At 32.3% G+C, this 19,921-nt stretch overlaps 2 protein-coding genes across 2 annotated transcripts; both read left to right on the top strand.

Annotated features, from left to right (window-relative positions):
• The first annotated feature begins 308 nt into the window (after positions 1 to 308).
• On the top strand, positions 309 to 14,400 carry Tmem214 (Transmembrane protein 214). Its single transcript, XM_080149256.1, has 19 exons — positions 309 to 440; positions 1,285 to 1,379; positions 1,767 to 1,875; positions 2,152 to 2,274; positions 2,840 to 2,926; positions 3,324 to 3,431; positions 3,802 to 3,916; positions 4,469 to 4,557; positions 4,769 to 4,873; positions 5,273 to 5,343; positions 5,769 to 5,859; positions 6,059 to 6,116; positions 6,560 to 6,681; positions 6,839 to 6,930; positions 9,111 to 9,247; positions 10,781 to 10,965; positions 12,637 to 12,690; positions 12,949 to 13,035; positions 13,619 to 14,400. Exons 1-19 carry the CDS (start codon positions 351 to 353, stop codon positions 13,790 to 13,792), a joined length of 1,992 nt encoding a protein of 663 aa, XP_080005382.1. The 5' UTR covers positions 309 to 350; the 3' UTR covers positions 13,793 to 14,400.
• Positions 14,401 to 14,703: 303 nt separating this feature from the next.
• Positions 14,704 to 17,966, top strand: LOC145306903 (uncharacterized). The gene is made up of 5 exons (XM_080149246.1): positions 14,704 to 14,944; positions 15,323 to 15,608; positions 16,045 to 16,108; positions 16,494 to 16,603; positions 17,043 to 17,966. The coding sequence occupies exons 1-5, from the start codon at positions 14,791 to 14,793 to the stop codon at positions 17,851 to 17,853; spliced, it is 1,425 nt and encodes a 474-aa protein (XP_080005372.1). The 5' UTR covers positions 14,704 to 14,790; the 3' UTR covers positions 17,854 to 17,966.
• The last annotated feature ends 1,955 nt before the right edge of the window (positions 17,967 to 19,921 follow it).

Below are 19,921 nucleotides of genomic sequence, written 5' to 3'. Positions count from 1 at the left end.
AAAAGGGAATGTAATTCTGACAAACAATTCTAAAGGAAAATTTCCCCACAAACCCCTTTTTTCCCCACTCCCCTTAAGTTACAAAAAAAAGTCATACACCAACTTTACCCCAACAAAGTAGGTATTAAATTTAGCGGCAATTTCTATTGGAATTAATTAACCGAAGGCACCGGCTAAAAAAACTAGTTTTAATCTTATGATTGTACATTTCTATATTCGTAGAAAACTGGATATGATACGATGCTAGACATAGTTTTTTCGTATGGATGAGAACCGGTTCCTATCCACCGGATTCGAATGAATACCTTATTGTCCGTTTGTTCATCCATGATTTGTTTCAGAAAGTGATAATGTCTGAGAAATGGGAAACAGTACCTGTAAGCCAAAGTTCTAAAAAGAACGGAAAAACTGGAAAAGCTAAACCTGCGCCAAAGCTTGAAGTAGGCTTATTATTATAAATTGAGTTAGGGTGGTTGTCTAATAATAAATATTTAGGGATACGGGGATAGGGCTGCTATTAGGGCACTGGATTTAAATTTCGAAACTACCAATTTTTCGCATGTTTTCTTAAGCTAGACGCTCGACCTGAGAGCAATTTTGGGTTCTGGCTATTCTAGATTATTTGTATGCATTCTGGCTCAGCTGTCTGTAATGTTTTCCGTTTTAACCAATATCGCACAAAACGAGTGAGCCTTAACACGAAGAAAATGTTTGATTGAAATATTATTTTGTTTTAAACTGTACTAGGTATATAATGTAGCTCAGTGGTAACGCACTGAGTTATGGTGATGAGAGTTCGAGTTCTAGTCTCCATGTGGCAACTTGAATTTCTCAGTTGAATACATTCACGCAACTTCCCCTGGTTGTGTAAGAAGGGGATTATTGAGTAAGTTTGGATACTCAATAGTCAAGTACATAATATCAGTACTACCCTTATCCCAAGCTCCTCTGCGGAGAGCGTCATTCATTACGGTGACTTAATTTGGGACACCTGCAATACTCGGCAAGGGTGAGGTAATAATGAGTAGCTCTCATGAGATAGCGGGTCAAGACATAATGTACTTGAACGTGGAGCTTGATAGCCCTAGTGGCTATACAAAAGTATCTCAGCCTACTCCATGACTACTTAGGTCCAAACCCTAAGAGACTATGGCTAATCAATCAATCAAAGGTATATAATGTTTGTGTTAGTCTATCTGTACAAAATGAAGTCAGTTTAGCGTTCAATTACTGCTTTAGTGTATTTTATTCCATAATGCTTTTTTATCAATCCTTACTATTTAGGATTTGTTGACAAAGAATGCTTTGTCCAGCGTTTACCTGGATCCAGCAATCCTAAATGCTGGACAACCACCTGCACCTGCACCAGCTAAGAAGGAAAGTTGAACAGATAGAATTTGATTTACATTAAATCAGAAATATTGAAAACAATTAATATATATATATCTAGAAACACTTAAGTAGCAATTACGCATTACGCAACCATTTAATACTTTGACTCTTTTGTTTAGTGGGAGACTTATTCTAAGCTTTTCATCGTTTTTTATGTCTAACCTATAAAGACAATTTTTATGTAACTAGTAACTATGCAGTAAAGTTGCACAAAAAAATACTTATTATAGGCTTTAGGAAGAATAATACGCATTTTGATGATAGGCTATGCTAGGTTAAGTTGTAGGAAGAGGGGGGTTATGATGTTTGTCATATTTGTGATAAAAAAGATGATAAAAATAAAAAAAAAATTTATACTCTGTTCAACTGAAGGAGGTTAAATCAGCTGATAAACCCAAGGTTGATGCTAAGAAGAAAAAGGAGGCTCCCCCCGCCCCTCCCCCCAAACCAAAGGTCCCTAAGGATATCACTGAAGCCGTTAAGGTAAAATGTTATTTTTGAAGTTGTTCTTAAGAATTTATTTTGTGATAAAAAATAGGATCATGGAAAGAAAACGAAGTAGCGTGTTTCGTCGTATTATAATAGTAGCTTTTGATAGGTTATTTATGTTAGGTTATGTAAATGTTAATGATTGCCCCACCTAGGCTAGAAACAGGTGAAAAGCAGCTGTGAAACCCGCTCCTGCGTTTTCTTTCCATGAACCAAAAAAAAATAAATTAAGGAAATAAATACAAGTCAACAAATTTTCTTTTTCTCCAGATGAATCTGCGCGTAGATGATTTGAAACAGCTGATTGATGTTTGTCAGACCAAGTTTCCAGACACTCCTATCTTGTGGTTGAGGGATCTAGCCTCATATCTCAATATTAAGCTGGTCAACAAGGTAGAAACAATACTTACTTTGTTAGTTGCTTAAAGAGTACCTAGCTTTTATTATTTACAAAACTGAGGTTTATACGATAAGCAAAAACTAAACATACTTAATAAGCAAATTAAAGTTTTGAAATGTAAAATAATTTACTAAAATAGAAAACAGGACGGACGAAGTGACTTAGAGAGTATTTGCTGTTATTTCGTAGAATCTTCATACGAAATTTCATTCATCTGTCTAAAATAGTTATTATATCACGGCAAAATAATCACTTGTAGCTTCGCCCCTAGCCTCTAGGGGCCGATGATGAGGGAGGTCACGTCAGGCAAATAGCTTAAACCTATCCAAAGATATATATTAAGCTTACCTGAAAAGTACATGTAATTCAGATTTGCAATATCCGAGATCTTTATCTTCATACAAATAAACCTTACTACCTAATATAGAATTACAGTCACGGAGACAGACTGATGAAGTAATTAAATTTAGTAGATACTCAATTAAAAGACCGTTCCACAACACAAAAAATTAACAGAAAAACTTTAAAACACTTTTTAATTTACTTAATCTTTTTCAGAGTTCTTCTGAGTTTGATATATTCTCTGGAGAACCTCTCTCTGCTCTGTCACCCAACATGAAACGAGCAATAGTTGGAATGGTGCAGGCAAGCATATTTTTAAAATATTAAGTGGGTCATTCATGAATAGTTTTGTAAGGTTAGTTAATAGTTATAGATTAGCGCATTATGTACAATAAGATTATAGACTAAGGAATTTTTGTGGGGGTTGAATTAAAAACTTTTCAGTATAGCTTCATAACAGATTAGGTAATATCTAAAGGATTAGAACTGTTTCTGAGCCATCAAAAATCATGTACCGTATCATAGTATACCTAGACACTTATCTACAGATAATAAAATAGAAATCATAAAATTAAAACCATTTTTTGCTGGACCGAGCCTTCGGCCCTTCGGAACTAACAAAAATAGAGATAATCTTTTTTTTACTATCAGCGGAAGCTGTCTATGATATGATGCGATAAATAACTATCATTTATTTTAGAGTGTAGACACGAGCACAGCAGAAATGTATTCAGAAATCGCTGTCTCAAATATTGCCCATGATATGGCGAAAAATCTTGACGTATTAGGATGGGTTATTTTGGCGCAGGTAACTTTTTTCTTAACTTTTATTTGTTAACAAAGAGGGTCATTTTTCGCGTATTTTCCGTAAAGTTGTGTGTTCTAAGACTTAAAAAACAGGATTAGAACGCTAATATTCACGACATTTCGTCCTTCTTTATTGAAAACAAATATTGACAAGAAAATAAATATATGAAATAAATTAACGATAGGTACCTGAACAGAAAAAAATCGCCAAATTTTCGTTAAATGCTCTTTTTAGTTTAAGTGAAAAAAATAAAATTCACTTATAACGTATTCTAGCAAAATAAGAGCATATTTTTGGGATATCACAGACATGAGCTATTGTTTAAGCAATAAGTATCACTCCAGTCCTTCTAATCTTAAATTGTTATCAGGTTATTGCTGAAGTCCACCCTCAAGTAGTAACATCCAAAGTTAGCAGGCTAATAGATTTGAGAAATTCTTACCAAAATAATTCAAAAATTTGCCTCACTGTCTTCAAGGCTTTAGGTAAGTTGTTTCTTCGTGAGAATCGGAATCAAATAAATCTGCATCTTAAGTTTTTATTTAACACCATGTATTTTAAAATGCATGGGATAAAAATTTAATCATCAACCTACAGACAATCTTACTTTTTGATTGCAACACCTTTGGCTTAATATCTTAAATGCAAACAGTAAGACGGAGGGTGTTAGGTGCCTTTTAAGCCTTTTTTGGTCTTTTTGATGTAGAAACTTACTTTTATTGTTTTTTCTCAAAAGTCTCAAAAATCGCGGTGGCATAGAGCTATACTATACAAACAAGAAAAGGCTTTTCTAGTTGAATATATATTTCGCTTTATTCAAGTTTTAACAATTCTATAAAATAATAATCATATTTGCAAAAATTCTTCAAAAAAAGCTAGGCAGATTTAAATTAGTTTGAATCGATATATATGTTTAACAAAAATTAGGTAAAAAATATAAACTTTTTGATAAAATAAGTTTTTATTGAAAGAAAATGCTAACTTTTTACTTTAAAATATGGTGTATCTAATCGTTTGAGAGTTTCTTTTTTGTTAAGGTGAAGCTGGATTACATGACCTGCAGGTTGGTATCAAGGTCTGGATGGAAGTCATGCTACCAGTTCTAAATATGAGAAATTACACCAAGGAATTTTAGATTATATGTTGCATTAATTTTTTTTACACATTTGTACTTGTACCTACTTTGTTTCATAGTCAAAAACTAATATTTGAAAGGACAATTTACAAGATTTTTTTGTCATCCCAAAACCATACTTCAATTTATCTTAACCTAAACAAATGAGCCAAAAAGATCGTAACATATCTAAACATATAAATCTAATAAATGTGTGAATTAGTTTGTTGTTGATTACATAACAAAATTGCTAGACCATCACAAAATCACAGAAACTAGTAAAGTTTGTAAACCTGTCATGGATCTGGCAAACTTTTTTACTCTCCAGGTTATTTATATTATTCATTCATTTAGAAAAAAAACTAACACATCAAACTATTTTTTTTCATGGTTAAAACATCACAAAGTAAGGGGGGATCACTTAGATTAAAACAATATTTTAGTACATTTACAATCCATCCGAACATTTCTTGTATAGTGTCTTCGACCGTTGAATATAACAATTTGTCAAAATAATAACATCGAAACGTATTGCAAATTGAAAAAAGACCCCTAGACATTTAAAAAAAAGAGATTGTGTTAATTCCAATTGATTTTTTTAACGCAGTAATTACAAACGTCGTGGTAGAAACTTAACCTAATATAACCTTTTTTAAGGACTTTTTTTCTGACTAAAAAGAATAACTTCTGTTCTTTAAATATTTTGTAATTTGATATTTTGTTCTAGGATACAGTGTTTGTAGTCGCAAGTCAGGTTAACAAAGAATGTGCCAGACAATTATTGGAACAGTATCCTAGGTATTAAACTTTTTAAGCCATAGAATAAGATAACCTGTTATAAAACTTTGCATTAGATTATGACAAAACTCACTTTCCTTGTCATTATAAAAAGATGATTTCTGAAAGCATGATTTGAATTAAGATCTCTATGATACAAAAAAAATTGAGAAAAAAAATTGGGGGGGAAGGGTAGTAGACCCAACTGTTTTAATTTTAGTTTTAATAAGAAAAAAAGAAAAAAATTTTGGGAGGGGGGAGGTATTTTTCATTTTTTGGGGGGTTGTAGTAAAAAAAAATATTCCTGGTAACGAATATCTAAAAAAATCTATAAACTTTAAAGGCTCCTATCTGCCAAATGGCTGAACGTAAATATCATGCTTGCACATAGTTTAAAGCGACATAAGAAGGCCTATATATATAAAATTGCATTTAATACATTTTAGATTGAAAAACCTTGCCCTGGCAGGATATGGAAACCATGAACTCTTCCCTGAGTTAATGATAAAATTGAAGTCACAAAATATGCCTAATCAGGTATATTATTTAGTAATGAAACCTTTAGCCTAGTCAAGAACAAATAAACCCACATCTTTAAAATAAATTGAAAATAAGGGGGGTGGATGTGCTTGTCTTTTACCTAATGTTATTTTAATCACTGGAGTTTTAAGAAAAGTACAACATGCATGTCTTCCTTTCTCAAAAATGATATTATTAAACTGGTTTTGCTTTTTAGGTTGTTGACAGTTTAGACATCCTTAGCCATTGTATGATTGCTACACCAGCTGCTATTGGTAAGTTTTTCTCAATCTGAAAATTACTATTTTTTTCCTTTTTTCCTATTTTTCACTTCTTCCAACAATTCAAAAAATCCATGCAAAAGTTGGTATTTGTTGGAGAAGGGATTGTTTGTGGAGCTAAAAAGGGAAATGTAGGTTGCGGGTAAAATCCGTAAAGGTGTGTGTTTTAAGGCTTAAAAACAGTATTAGAACGATAATATTCACTAAATATGTGTATTCCTTATTGAAAAAAAGTAATTCTATGAATTTTGATTAGTTGATTTATTAGGTTGAGTGTTTCAACCAATAATATTAATGCAAGTTCCACAGAAGAGGGAATTTTGTGTATCATCAGGGATAACATAAATTTATCAGCCATTGTCGTATCCTGGTTTTAGTTCAACCTTGCAAAAAAAAAAGAATGTTTCGATCCCTAAGTATTTGTTTGTTTATTATAGTTCACTGGCAACAGCAGTACATCAGCCAGCTGGCCCAGAGTGGATACCTCCTACAGTATATCAACTCAAAGTGGGACAACCTGAAACAAATTGATAGCGAACTCTTTAGAGATACAATCCAGGTTTGTTTTATTTGTTGAAGAGGGTTTAACTTTATTTCATTTTTTTATTTAAGTCTTGGAATGGTTTTATGCTATTTTTATGCCATTTATTGCAAAAAAATTTATTATTTTCTTTTGTTATAATTTGCTTCAAACTTTAAGCCAAATTATTGTTTAGGCCTTTCAAGAATACAACCTGTCTGTGTCCAGCAAGAAGGACGTAGCGCTATGCCAGGAAGGCTGTGACGCCATTCTAGACAAGATTTCCAGGTATAGATATGGCAGACACTAGCTCTTCAGCTATCTAATTACAATAAGTTAGCACATGTCAATGGATGTGGAATACACATGGATAGTATAACAGGGTATAAAATCAAAATTGTCGTTAATTTTGGTTGCTAACATGGACATCACTTATTCGTCAGTTCGTTCATCCATTAGGGTGGGGGGGATGGGATTAAGAGGGTTGATGGGGGGGGGGGGGGGTATCGTACCAGATAATCTGGTGTAAGATCCAAGTAATTATAAACTCATTTGCATGTACTCATTAAACAGTACCTATAATACACTTACCAAAAAGGAGGAGAGGGGGGGGGGACACGAGAATCGTTAGCTATCTTCTGATTTAAGCTTGAACAGGGCCACGGTTACTTTCAAAGATTTCACCGAAGTATAGCTCTAAGGGTTCTTGGGAACTCCCCCACCCCCCTAATCTTTCAAAACATTTAAACCACAAATTCCTCTTTACAAATAGAAATTAAGTTAATTACCAATCAACTTTGGATAAAATGACATTTTTACAATCATTATATATTTACCTACAACTATGTAAATATAAATAACTAAGTGTGAACTAATAATATACAAATGAATTGATAAGAAGGAATATATTTTCTGAATTAAATTAAACATAATTCTTTAGAGTTTAATCGCTCTTATCCTCAAGTGAAACAAAAATGACAACCCAGCTTCCATCTTATTATTGCTTTTTATATATTTTGATGTAGCAATAAACCTGCAGAATTCCATAACCTTACTTAACCTAACCTTAAAGAAGATTATAATTAAATTTCTTTAAGCTTTCACTCAAATATTTTCCTGACTACCAAAACCACTTCCCTCCTTTTAAAAATAAAGCTATCCATTGCGTGGGGTTCTTCTTAACCCTGTGGAGCCCTATCTTTGCGGGGCTCTCCTAACTTTGATATTACTTAATCTGAATTAATCATTCAAAATACGTTGCTTTTAAATAACTTGTAGTTCATATGCAATAGGGATCGGCGTTTTCAGTTTGTAAAGTAGGGAGTTTGTTATTTGTGGTCCACTGGCGACTTGTAGGATAATCCTTAACCAACTGGCCTCAGTCTGTTGTAAGTTTTCTTATCAGTTTTATTTCAATATTATATAGACATTTCATTTTATATACAGTTTATTTGAATAACACACACATGCATACAAAAATACAGTATTTTAAACTTTAAAATATAAACAAAAAGAATACTTCAAAGAGATGGATATTTTTAAACTAAGGTTTTGCTTAAATAAATGAAAACTCTTTTATTTTTCTTGTAGAGCATTATCACTATTGCAATACATTTAAAAATAAATGCATTCAATGTTGTAAGGTTAGGTAATTGAATTTTAAGAGCCCCGTTAAAAAAGGTATTTGTTAATAATTTGGTGCTTTTTATGCAATATATGATATGATATGATAAATTAAAGATATTTTAATCAATCAAGCTGTATTTTAAATGTAGCAGTTAAAATAACACCTTTCGAATTCGTCATGAAATTAATAAAATTAGCACAAGTAGGTATTTAATGAACAATTTTAAAATCTGTGTCATCATTAACTTACAGTGATATTTTAAAATGGAACCCTATTCCACAATTGTAATAGATTCAGAAGAGATTAGGTGAGAAACCATAATTAAAATTAAAATGCTAAGATAATCCATAATAGTTATTTTAGTATCGTGTTATCTTTATTTCATTTTACTTGGAAAATCGTCTCTAATACGATACCATCATTTGCAATGTGGCCTACGTTTTTATCAGCAGAGCTATACTGGTTTATTTTCTTCTTTATTAACTTCTTGTATATTTTTTTCTGTGTTGAGAGTGCGTTAATGTTAATTTAGAAGCGAACTTCTACCTTCGTAGATTATTGACAAATATTCTATTTTATTAATAGAGATTTTTTTATTGTTTTGATTTAAGCTTTTCATTATTTATTTACATCCTATTATACAAAGTAGCATGTTTTGTTTTGTCTAAAGCTTGAGCTCTCAATAAATACTTAACGGATTGAGCTCTCCTTATTATAAAAGCTTTGAATACAGAGCCCCTAGTTAACTTTAAAGTAATGTAGTTTGCTTGAGATTACTGATGTTCTTATTGACTTTCTAGATCTTGTTGTATTAGAACTTATCGTCGTTGTTTATTTTTAGACAGAATACTTCGCGATTCCCCTGGAAATCTGTTTCCTTGTTGTTACTGGTTGGTCTGGCTACTATTGTCAAGCTTGATGTTGATGCTAACAGTACCTTCGATAAATCTCATCTCGGCGCATTTCTCAAAGATGCGGGTAAGTTATTTGTCACTAGCAGCTACAATTCTTTGAAGACACTTCTAAGATTTTGTTTTTGTAATTTGGTTCATTCTTTCTATCTATTTGTGATTTCTTTTCAGAACCTACCAGCCAATGTATGTACAGGGTGGGGCAAATAAGACCGGACAAACTTTAAACGGCCATAGCGCCAAAACTACTTGACCAATCAGGACGTTTGACCCCACTATAAAAAGCTTAGGTGATTACCTTTCAGCATAAAAAAATCTTTGGACGAAGATGGGCTTGTATTCCGAGCTGGCCGCGCTTATGTTCAACAAGGCAGATTCGAAATGCGCCGGTGGAATAATCTGGATCCTCGACTAGGGCCCACTAAATCGGATCTCAGCCCATCTGTAGATGAGATAAAGTTATGCAACTTGCTGGGGATACTGTTAGATACATAAATAAGACACCAGAAAAGACTAGAGCTCTCTATCTAAAGTGGCTTGGCTGTAGTACTCCGGCAAAGTGAAACGTGGCAGATTTTAAGATGTCAAAAATTGTGTGAAATCGTGAAAATTTCTCGGTTCTCGACGTTAGAGACCCATATGGAACTTAAAACTCATTTTAGACTATGGATTGCGCTGACAACCCTAGCTGAATCTTCATGCCATTTCCAAAAAGGTAAAGAACGTCGTTCCAGCTCAACTGTGGTCCAAATAAGATCCTCCATGTCAAAGGGTAGCGTTAAAGTTGGGTGAATTTGGATCCTGCGGTTACTTACGTTCCTAAGGAAATGGGGCCTCCCAGCAGCCCGATCTTAATTCAATGGACTTTTGGGCCTGGGGCTACTTTGAAGCATGCACCAATAGATGTGCCTATACAACAAAGACCTCCCTCATTGCCACCATCAAGGAGAAATTCGCCAGCTTTGACAGGGACATGGTGACCAGGGCCTGCGGGCTGTTCAGGGGGCGGGTGAAGGCAGTGATTGAGGCTGGCGGCGATTTTATTGAATTATCTAATAGTTATATACCTATTTTGCTTGCCAGTTTTTAAAATTCAATAAAATCTTCAAAATTGACGATTTTATGTTTATTTGTTTAGAAGTTAGAATTTGTCCGGTCTTATTTGCCCCACCCTGTATGTATGTATTATTCATACTCAACTCATATACCTAATTATTTTTGTTGTTCAAAACCATGGGCTATTATTCAGCAAATTAATTCCATTTGAAATTGCTGCTTTATGTTTGGCTTAAAACCTGTAAGAAGGGGGGGGGGGTAAGAAGGAAGTGGTTGTGGGGGAAATTTTTACCTTTAATTGTTTGTTTTGTCAGAATCACTGTCTCTGAAAACCATGTAGTGTTAAAATCTTCACTTAATGGATATCCTAAACTCACATCAGTCTCAAAGCGGTGTTCGGCTATTTTATTTAAAATGAAAGTATTGGGATAGCTTTAGGCTATTTTTTCAATTTTCATAAACAGAGCCCCTAGATATTAGGGGTGCAGCCACTAGTGTATATAATAAATATCCCTCCAAAGTATTACTCAGTATGATATTGCAGGCCAGTATGAGCGAGTGTGTGCCATTAGAGACGAGACCCTGCTGAGATCTGGTCACCTCACTGAGTGGGGTAAGAAGAATCTACCAGTGTACTATGACGCTGCTAGCGCGTATGCCGCGGATACTTATGTAACTGTGAGCAAGTATGCCGGACCTGCTATGGAACAAGCTGGAGAGACTGTTAAGGTAGAAAATATTGATTCCATTTATCAACAAAGCACACTTACGAATAAGGTCTTATATATTTCAAACTGGTTTGAGATTTGCTATTAAAATGGTTATTATGAATAATCTGTTTTAATTAGGTATTTTTTATTTGATAAAAGCTTATCGCCTTATAAATTGGCTTAGCTTTTATTTTATTTTAAAAATTGTGCCTTTAAATGGTTTCAAGGAAATGTATTATATGTTAAATTTATACCTATTAAAATTGCATCCCAAGGATATTTGATCAGAAGAAAAATTATTGCTACCATCCTTCATCCAATTCAATAGTTAGAATTGATTTAATTTTTAACTTAATAGGTTTTCGGAGGCTGTGATTAAGCAAAATAATTCCATTTTAAATTTGGATATTTTAAATAATCACATGGCGTAAAACTTGTTTTGTTTTGTTACTATAGGGAAGTGGGTAAGAAGGGCGGATGGAAGAAGGAAGTGTGCTGTGCAAATTGTTTTTCAGAATCACTGAATTTTTCTTAAATGAATTTTATATATTTAATTTTGACAACAACAAGTCCCATTTTCTCTGAAATGAAAATAGATTGATGTCCTAGTGTGATGGAAAAACCAGATGGAAAAACAGATATAAATCATATCATATGTTTTATACAGATTTATTCTTATTACATTGAATTATGTGTGTTTTACATTATCATTACTCTGTAGCACAAATAAAACAAGGATGAATATGTTAAATATCAATAAGGCAATAATAAACAAGGATGACAACATCCATAAAAGTGAAACTTTGAAACAATAGGGCAAAATAACATTTACACTTGTATACTGTATAGTGTTACAACTGAAAAAGCAGAATATAAATGTATAGGTCTGAACAAAATGCAAGTAAATTTGTTGCAAAACTGCTTAATACAGAATGCTGTTTAAGGATATACTTTCATATTTAGGACTTCATTATAGAGACATTCTAAAAAACAGATGAATAGGATAATTATAGGTTTTAATCTTATCATTTTTTATTTAAATATCTGCGGAAAGCTGTCTTCTAATAGAATTATAATTAACTATTATTGATTCCTCAATCCTATGGCCAAAAGAGAGTGAGACCATTATATCATTTGAATTGAATTTATAAAGAATATAATAAAAATGTGAGAGTGTTATCCATAGGGTGTTCAATCATTTCAACACAGATTCAAATTGGCAAATTCGCATATTTATACAATTTAGAAGATATTTCCTTTTTAAAAAAATGCTTATTTGTTGTTTTTATGGAACACTTGGCCATAAATTAAAATTGTGAATGTTTTTATTCACTCCACAATAAATCCTTCTTTGTCTCAAGTAATACAAATCTTCTAACATTTTATATTAGTTTGTCTTAAAAGTGTTGATAATATGATAATTTTCTTGATTTTTGCTTGCCAGCTTCGATATGCTTGCGTCGGCGTCTCTAAAAGTGATATACTGACGTCACGATTTATAATAGAGCTGCCTAGGGCTACCCTTAGATAAAACCACAGTGTATAGGTTGAAATGAAATGTTTATTCAACAAAACATTAGGTAATTAAAAATTGAAAAACAAAAAAGACTCTTTTTAGCGCAAAAAATAAAATGCATTGCAAAATGAATTTTTTAAAGTTACTTAATACCTATCAAATATTTTTTTTTAGGTAGCTGCGGCCGCTGTACAAGAACAACTTAAGATGGTCTTTCAAATGATTATGGTGAGTTTCATTTTATGAATTATGTTTAAGAATATGCATAAATTATTCGGGTAGTTTCCCAGAAAGTGCCTACTTGAGCAAAAAACCTCCTCCACTCTTACTTTGAAATAAATTAAAACTAAGAGTTAGGGATAGTTTTTTTTTTACTTTATATTAGATAAGGTTAATATTTTACCTTACTAAGTGATGTATTGCCCGAAGTTGAACCTATACATAATACATATATTTTTAAAGCATAATTTATTTGTTTTCTCCAAGGTTTATGCTGAAGAAGGAAAAGTGTATGTAGAGCAGCAGGCTCCAGGAGTATTGACTGCAGCTCAGGATGTTTTCAACAAGGCTAAGGTATAGTTATTTATCGTAGCGTATTATGGACAGCTCTCCGCGGATATAAAAATGAAAAATTATAAGATTAGACCGGTTTTGTTAGCCTTGGGGAGACGAAGGCCCGATCTAACAAAACTGGTATTAACTGGGGAGGGCGGGATAAAAAAATGAATAAAATAAAGAGTACTAAAAACATTTTTGCTCCTCCTTGGGGAAAAAACGGAAGGTGGAGAAGAAATATTTTTTAGCAGATAAAATAGTTATTTCTTTCATCGTATTATAAACCGCTTTCCGCGGATATATAATGTACAATTATAAGATTAAAACCAGTTTTTTAGCCCCGAGGTGCCGAAGGCGCGAGCTAAAAAACTGGTTTTAATCTTATGATTGTACATTTCTATTTTCGTAGAAAGCGGTTTATAATACGATGCTAGACATAGTTTTTTCGTATTGATGAGAACCGGTTCCTGTCCACCGGATTCGAACGAATACGAGAAAAAATATTCTTGTGCAGAATATAATTATACACCCAGGATACGTTATTTTTTATTAAGTTTCCTTTGTGGTGCATATGCAATTTATTTATAAATATTTTGTTCAGACCCAGACTGTTGCGGCATATGAGATAGTAAAGGTGAAAACTGTCCAACTTGTTGGCGACACAGACTGGGCTCAGGTAAAGGACAAGGCCCTGGTCAACCTGGAGCTGGCCAGGACCATCTGCCTGCAGTACGTGGACAAGCTGATTCAACAGTTTAATCAGTTGGTCAAGTAAATATGATTGAAACAAAAAATCATATATTCGAAACTATTATTTCATTTGTATTATAATCATAGATTTTTCAAATTTTTGTTATCAGTTTATTTAAAACCAACTCTGCTGTATGGTTATTCAGTATTTGTTAATATGTTGATCATTTTTCTAAACTAGAATCTTCTATTTAAAAATAATTTCTGTGTTTTGATGCATTTTTATAAAGCATTTAATCATATGATAATGATTTAAGCCATAATCAGACTGAATAATAGTTTTATATAAAAAAAATATTTATATGATTAAAATAGATTTTTTAATTGAGATTACAGTGTTTATATATTAATTCTAATTACCAGTGTTTTATTTAAAATCATTATAAAAAATTATAAAATCTCAAAAATATTTTATTTTTTTATTTGGCCTTAATCATCAAATAGCCACTTTTATTGTTTTTATTTCTTAAGAATTTTGATGTCACTAAAAATATAAAAATTATTTAAAAACATCTGTTCATATCAAAATTTCTTTATGTTATTATTTATTTAATCTAAATTGTACATTTTTCAATTTTTATACAAATTAAATTTTTTATATAATCTCTTAAAAATAAATATTATTTTGCTATACAGATGTTACATTTATCAGTTTAAAATTGTTTGTATTAACTTTCAGATGCTTTAGATAGAATGTTGTGTGTGGTAGTTACTGCTGGGATGTCTTACTGTTGTTGTGTTGACTAGTAGTATAGTGTTCTTATCTATGACTCGACGGACAGACGTTACTTGGTTTCAATAGTAGAGAATCTTCGCTTCTAACCCCAATAACACAGATATTTTAGTACAATTTTACAATGAAATAGAAGCTATATAAAGAATTGAAATGACAAACTTTTCAAGAATATGTAGTTTTTATTATTATTTTTTAACTTTTCAGACATCGAAATTAAAGAAAAGAAAAAGTACCTACTAATGATTGCGCAAAGTAAACCATGAAAAGTACAAGAATCCTAAACCATAATGGACGCAGTGACAGTAGAAAAAGCTATGAATTTTCCTAGTAGTCCTAATAAAATGGATATGGAATTTGAAAATAATGCAGAAACATTAAAACAAGAAGAGATGAATTTAATTTCTGAAAAGAAAAATGAGAACATTCATTTTGACTTAACAGGTAAATACTATTATTTGATGTAGGATTTAATTGTAAATAAAATCTTGAAATAAAGAATTTAATCTTTTTTAGCCATTTCTTTCTTCAACATAATATCCAACTAAACGAACAGGAAAATTTGTATTTTAATCAAGTCCCCCTCCCTCACTGGGATGTGAAAGAAATTAAAGATAGGGATAAAAACGTCCTATCGAGAGGAGAAAAAAATTCAACTTGGTTGGAAAATATATCCCCCTGTTGTTAGTGTTACATCTATTTTTTTTAATTTCATAATATTTGAGTAGGTACCTGCTCTATTTTTGTAAGAAAAAAATCTTGTTAAATATGGCTACCCTACCTATTTACAGTATTATCTTTTTCATTTTTAATTTATTTCAGAAACTGAACAATTTTGGGAGGCAGACCTTCTTACCCTATTCATATACAAATGTGATATATGCCAAGAACATTTTACAGGAGAGAAAGACTTGTGGAGACACAGACAAGAGCTACACAGCCATTACATCATGAACGGGTTTATCACAGAAGTGTACAAATATATTGTAAAAGAGACCAGGTTGTTTATCAACTACAGATGTCAGTTGTGTGGTGAGAAGTTGTTGGGAAATGACAGACTGTGGCACCATAGAAAGAAAAGGCACGCGGATGTTGCGGTTTATTGTGGGTATGTATTTTTCCTTGCTTTCACTCATAATGCCAATTAAGCACTAAAAATAATCCTTATGTAAAAGTAATAGGATGTCTATTGTCTATTTGTATGTATCTTATGATCTTTTTAACCACTTAACTGATCTGATTCTCTTTTATCTTTCTATAGGTCCAGGGAAAGATTATAATTATGTTGGAGGAGGGTACCTCCATCATCCAAAAAAATCACTTGATAAAGATACCTCACCTCCTCCAAACCATCCCTAAAAAAAAACTACTTCATAAAACTAAAACTGAAAGATGGGGTTTCGACTTACCACGCCCTCTTCTCTTAAATGTCCCTAGAGACTATAGAAAAAAGGAGACAGGTTTTTAAAACTTCATCTTCCTAAAATCACTTAGCCGACGATTTTTATGTTTATTTTGTTATTAAAATATCTTTTAATAATCAGGAAATGTGAGTTTGTTGGAATAGAGGAAGATGGCTTGTTTGACCATAACAAAGAAGAACATCTAGTGAGATTTTTATATTTCTAAAGCAATGGGATGTTTGTCTTTGTGCCCGCTATGATATCCTTAAGGGGCTGGAGTGATCGTTCCACGATTTAGGAAATTTGAATATGGCCCAAGGCAAGATACTTGAAGTGGGGTTAGGTACCCCCCGTTGAAAATATGGCTCCTAAAAAAGTCGCTTACTCGATTGTTTAGCAAGGTTATATCAATCATCTCACTCTAAGCTAAAATCGACGTTTTTCTTTGTGTGTTTGGTATTATGTTTAGAACTTTTATATCTATAATTTACAGGGAAACCTTTTTAGAATTTTGATAAATGTTTTGGAGGGGAGGGGGAAGATAAGTCGACCTCACTAACCGCAAAAACCATTGAACTAATTTGATTAAGGTAGAAGAAAATGAAGCTAGCACTATAACAGACGATGCAATGGAAGACAATCCTACCACTGACAATCAAAATATTAGTACATTAAACACTGGAAGAAGGGATTTTTCCAGGTAAGTTTTTCTTGCAATAAAAATAATTCAAAATGAAATATTATTAATTTTAGTGGCGTTAAAAAAGATTTCTAACAAATTAAATAATCATTTTGATTATATGGAAAAATAAATGAGCTAAGGGACCTAACTAGCAATGTTATTTGCTACGCACGTGGATGCCAAGTTTCTACCCTATGGGTTAAAAATTATCAATGTTTTTTGAAAGTTTGATAGGTTTCTGATAACCTCAATATTTTTATTCATACAAGAATTAAAACTAAAAACAGTTTTATTTAACCACAAATCCCAGTTTTAAGGTAATCCAAAACTGTCTGTTTTACACATCCCAAATAAAGTATTTAAATGCCAATCACAAATAAAATGAAACTTTCATTTTAGCTGTTTATGATAATAATAATAGTAGCTAACATATACCTATTTATTTTACCTGTTTCAGAAAATCCGCGGGTATTCTGCATTCCTGTACCAAATGTGATTTTAATGGTACCATTAACAAACTTAAACGCCATTTACGACAAACCCACCAAGAGACATCGGAACATTCTTGCAGCATATGTGGCTTCACAGCTAAACGCAAACAAGTAATCCAAAACCACATGAAAGTTGAACACGAAGGAGTTCGCTTTCAATGCGACACGTGCTCCTTTCAGGCCAAGTCATCGTTGGCGCTAAAAACTCATAAAAATACGCGGCATGGTATCGGGGAATCGTTTCCTTGCGAACTCTGCGGCTATATTGCACCCAACAGGGGCCGCCTAAACTTTCATATAAAAACTGTGCACGAGGGTGCATCTTTTCCCTGTCCCGAATGTGATTTTACAACAAGATTAAAAGGCAGCCTTAAAAATCACATGGCATCGCAGCATGGCGAGAAAGTATTCCTTTGTGATATGTGTGACTATAGAGCTGCGTTAAAAGAAAACCTGCGAACACACATTGAGGCCAAACATAGGGGTATTAAATATCCATGCAAGTTATGCAATTTTGAAGCTTCCTATACCAATGATTTAAGAAAGCATGTGCGAACTGTCCACGAAGGTATAAAGTATCATTGCTCAATGTGTGACTTTTCTGCAACCCGTAGATTTGCTGTGACACGTCACACGCTGCGTGTACATGGTAAAGTTGAACCCAAGGAAGGAGCAGCTGAGATTGTTACTATTGTTGAAGGTTACGCTACTGCTGCTGGCAATGAGACAAGTCATAATTTAATCTATGACGGGACTAATGTCTATTTTGCTAAATAACAAGCAATAAAGTTTGCTCATAGAAGATCTATATATTTTAAAAACTGTTTTATTTGTTAATTATAGTGCATTTTTATATTAATTTTATAATATAAATAAATACCTAAATTTATTGTTTTTAGTTTATAATGTTTAGCATTTTTTAAAAATCCATCAAACGCGTTGTTAATGTTCAAGTAACAAAAACGAAATGATTTCCTTTAAAGAATTTACAAGTTTAATTGTATAACCCAGACAACTACCTGGCCTAAGTGGTGGACCTTTTTCGTCTGCTATAAAATTGCTTTCTGCTATATTTTGCGACTTTTTGCTGTCTTAATATTTCCGACGCTATTGGCTGATATTCAAAGACCCAATTGAAAGTCGGCACAGGGTGTTCACTCCGTCGGTAGAGTAATATATTGCCCGTGCCCCCTCTATTCTTCTAATTTTCCTTTTAATGTAAATAGATACGTGTATGTCGTCATAATTCTATAAATGTAATAAGATAAAAAGCATAAAATTTTACGTTACATTCCTTCAGTAAACATTTATAGAAAGTTTAGATGATTAAACACTGAAATAGACCAATGGGAACACAGATTAGGAACAATCACACCACATTATTGGTTAGAAATAAAAATTTTCAAAATTAAAAAAAAAATTTCTACGAGAATGTCCATTTTCTAATATTAGATTTAGAACAAGTTGCAAAATTTAAGTCAAAAAGGTAAGCATTTTTATTGTATACTTTGAAATAAACATTTACCCTATAAGCAGCACAAACGGTTCTCATATTTCAAAAAGCGGTATGCGCTACATTTTTACCATTAATACAAGCCGCTCAATTTGAATTCTAATAAAGTACTTTTTTTGCACATCTATGTGGCACTTTGTTTGCTTTAAATCACTTTAAGTTTGACATATTGTATCAGATTGACCATCTTTAGGTTATAAATCTACATTAGTCTTGGTGTAGTATTTCTATTTTGAAACTCGAGACGAATCAAATTTTCTAAAATTAGAAATGAGCCTAAAGAAAAAGTAGGTATATAACAAGAACAAGCTTTATCCCAAATAAACGTATTGATCCTATTATTATTTTTGTAACCAGATTTTTTGACATAATGAATTGTCGATGTCGATTGGTCAATCTGTTGCACTTATGATATAATAAATACTAAGCTCTTCAATGACCATAGAATTTAATGCCACCTTACCTATTTATATTTGTTAGCTTATTTTTATTGAAACCGATCAAAAACAACTATTGTATTCCAATTCCCATTCAATATAACAACGATCAAACAACAAGACTTTTTTCAAACAAGTTTCAAATATGTCTAAGTCAAACTTAAAATATATTAACTTTTCTTACAGGCTGAAAGTTATAATATTTTGATGAGTAGCTACATATAATGAAATGAATACGTGAATTTCATACATATATGACTTTTAGATATTAGAAAAGTGATTTTACGTAATCAATTTCTACGGCATATTTATGAAAAATGTTCTAGAATATTTCACCTGATTTGTTGTTTGTACTTAGTTGAGATTTCTTTCATTTATGATATTCTAATTATATAAAGTAGTAATGTTTTTGTTGTTAGTCAACCAATTAAATATGGAGTTTCAATTTTAGAGATGCTTCACATTGGCCTTTGGTTGGTTTTACACTTCATTTTTACACTTGAAGTCTGTTTGGTTTTAAACTGTTCTTATGCCCCCTCCATCCCCTTCGATTAGAAGATAAAGGTAATAATTCTTAAATTAGGTCATGTACTTATTCCATATAGTTTCTTTTGAATATCAAGAAACCTATAAATTACAAATTACATATTTTTACCAGTTCCAAATATTAAGCTTCCAATGCAATGCCTTATTCGGTATGGATGGAATCAAAATATTGTGTTTACCTGATTTTTGAGCATTTTTCACCTTCTTTGTAACTCTTCTGTGGTTCCCCTTAAAGTGAGTGCGCAAATACAGAACCCCCCACCCCGATGATTTTAAAAAATTGAAAATTAAGTGATGGGAGAGGTATTGTTTTTCATTTGTTAGTGTTTTACCTTAGGTTAGGTTAGGT

Source organism: Acartia tonsa, chromosome 2 (genome assembly GCF_053477335.1).
Source record: "Acartia tonsa isolate MP-2025a chromosome 2, ASM5347733v1, whole genome shotgun sequence".
Taxonomy (NCBI): Eukaryota; Metazoa; Arthropoda; class Copepoda; order Calanoida; family Acartiidae; genus Acartia; species Acartia tonsa.
The sequence above is the reverse complement of the archived record's forward strand: the minus strand, read 5'-3'. Positions and strand labels throughout refer to the sequence as shown.

Coding starts and splice junctions, on each gene's coding strand:
- Tmem214 (XM_080149256.1), top strand. CDS start 351: ATGTCTGAGAAATGGGAAACAGTACCTGTAAGCCAAAGTTCTAAAAAG. Junction 1,876..2,151: donor ATATCACTGAAGCCGTTAAG/GTAAAATGTTAT, acceptor CTTTTTCTCCAG/ATGAATCTGCGCGTAGATGA. Junction 6,117..6,559: donor TGCTACACCAGCTGCTATTG/GTAAGTTTTTCT, acceptor TGTTTATTATAG/TTCACTGGCAACAGCAGTAC.
- LOC145306903 (XM_080149246.1), top strand. CDS start 14,791: ATGGACGCAGTGACAGTAGAAAAAGCTATGAATTTTCCTAGTAGTCCT. Junction 14,945..15,322: donor CATTCATTTTGACTTAACAG/GTAAATACTATT, acceptor AATTTATTTCAG/AAACTGAACAATTTTGGGAG. Junction 16,604..17,042: donor GGAAGAAGGGATTTTTCCAG/GTAAGTTTTTCT, acceptor TACCTGTTTCAG/AAAATCCGCGGGTATTCTGC.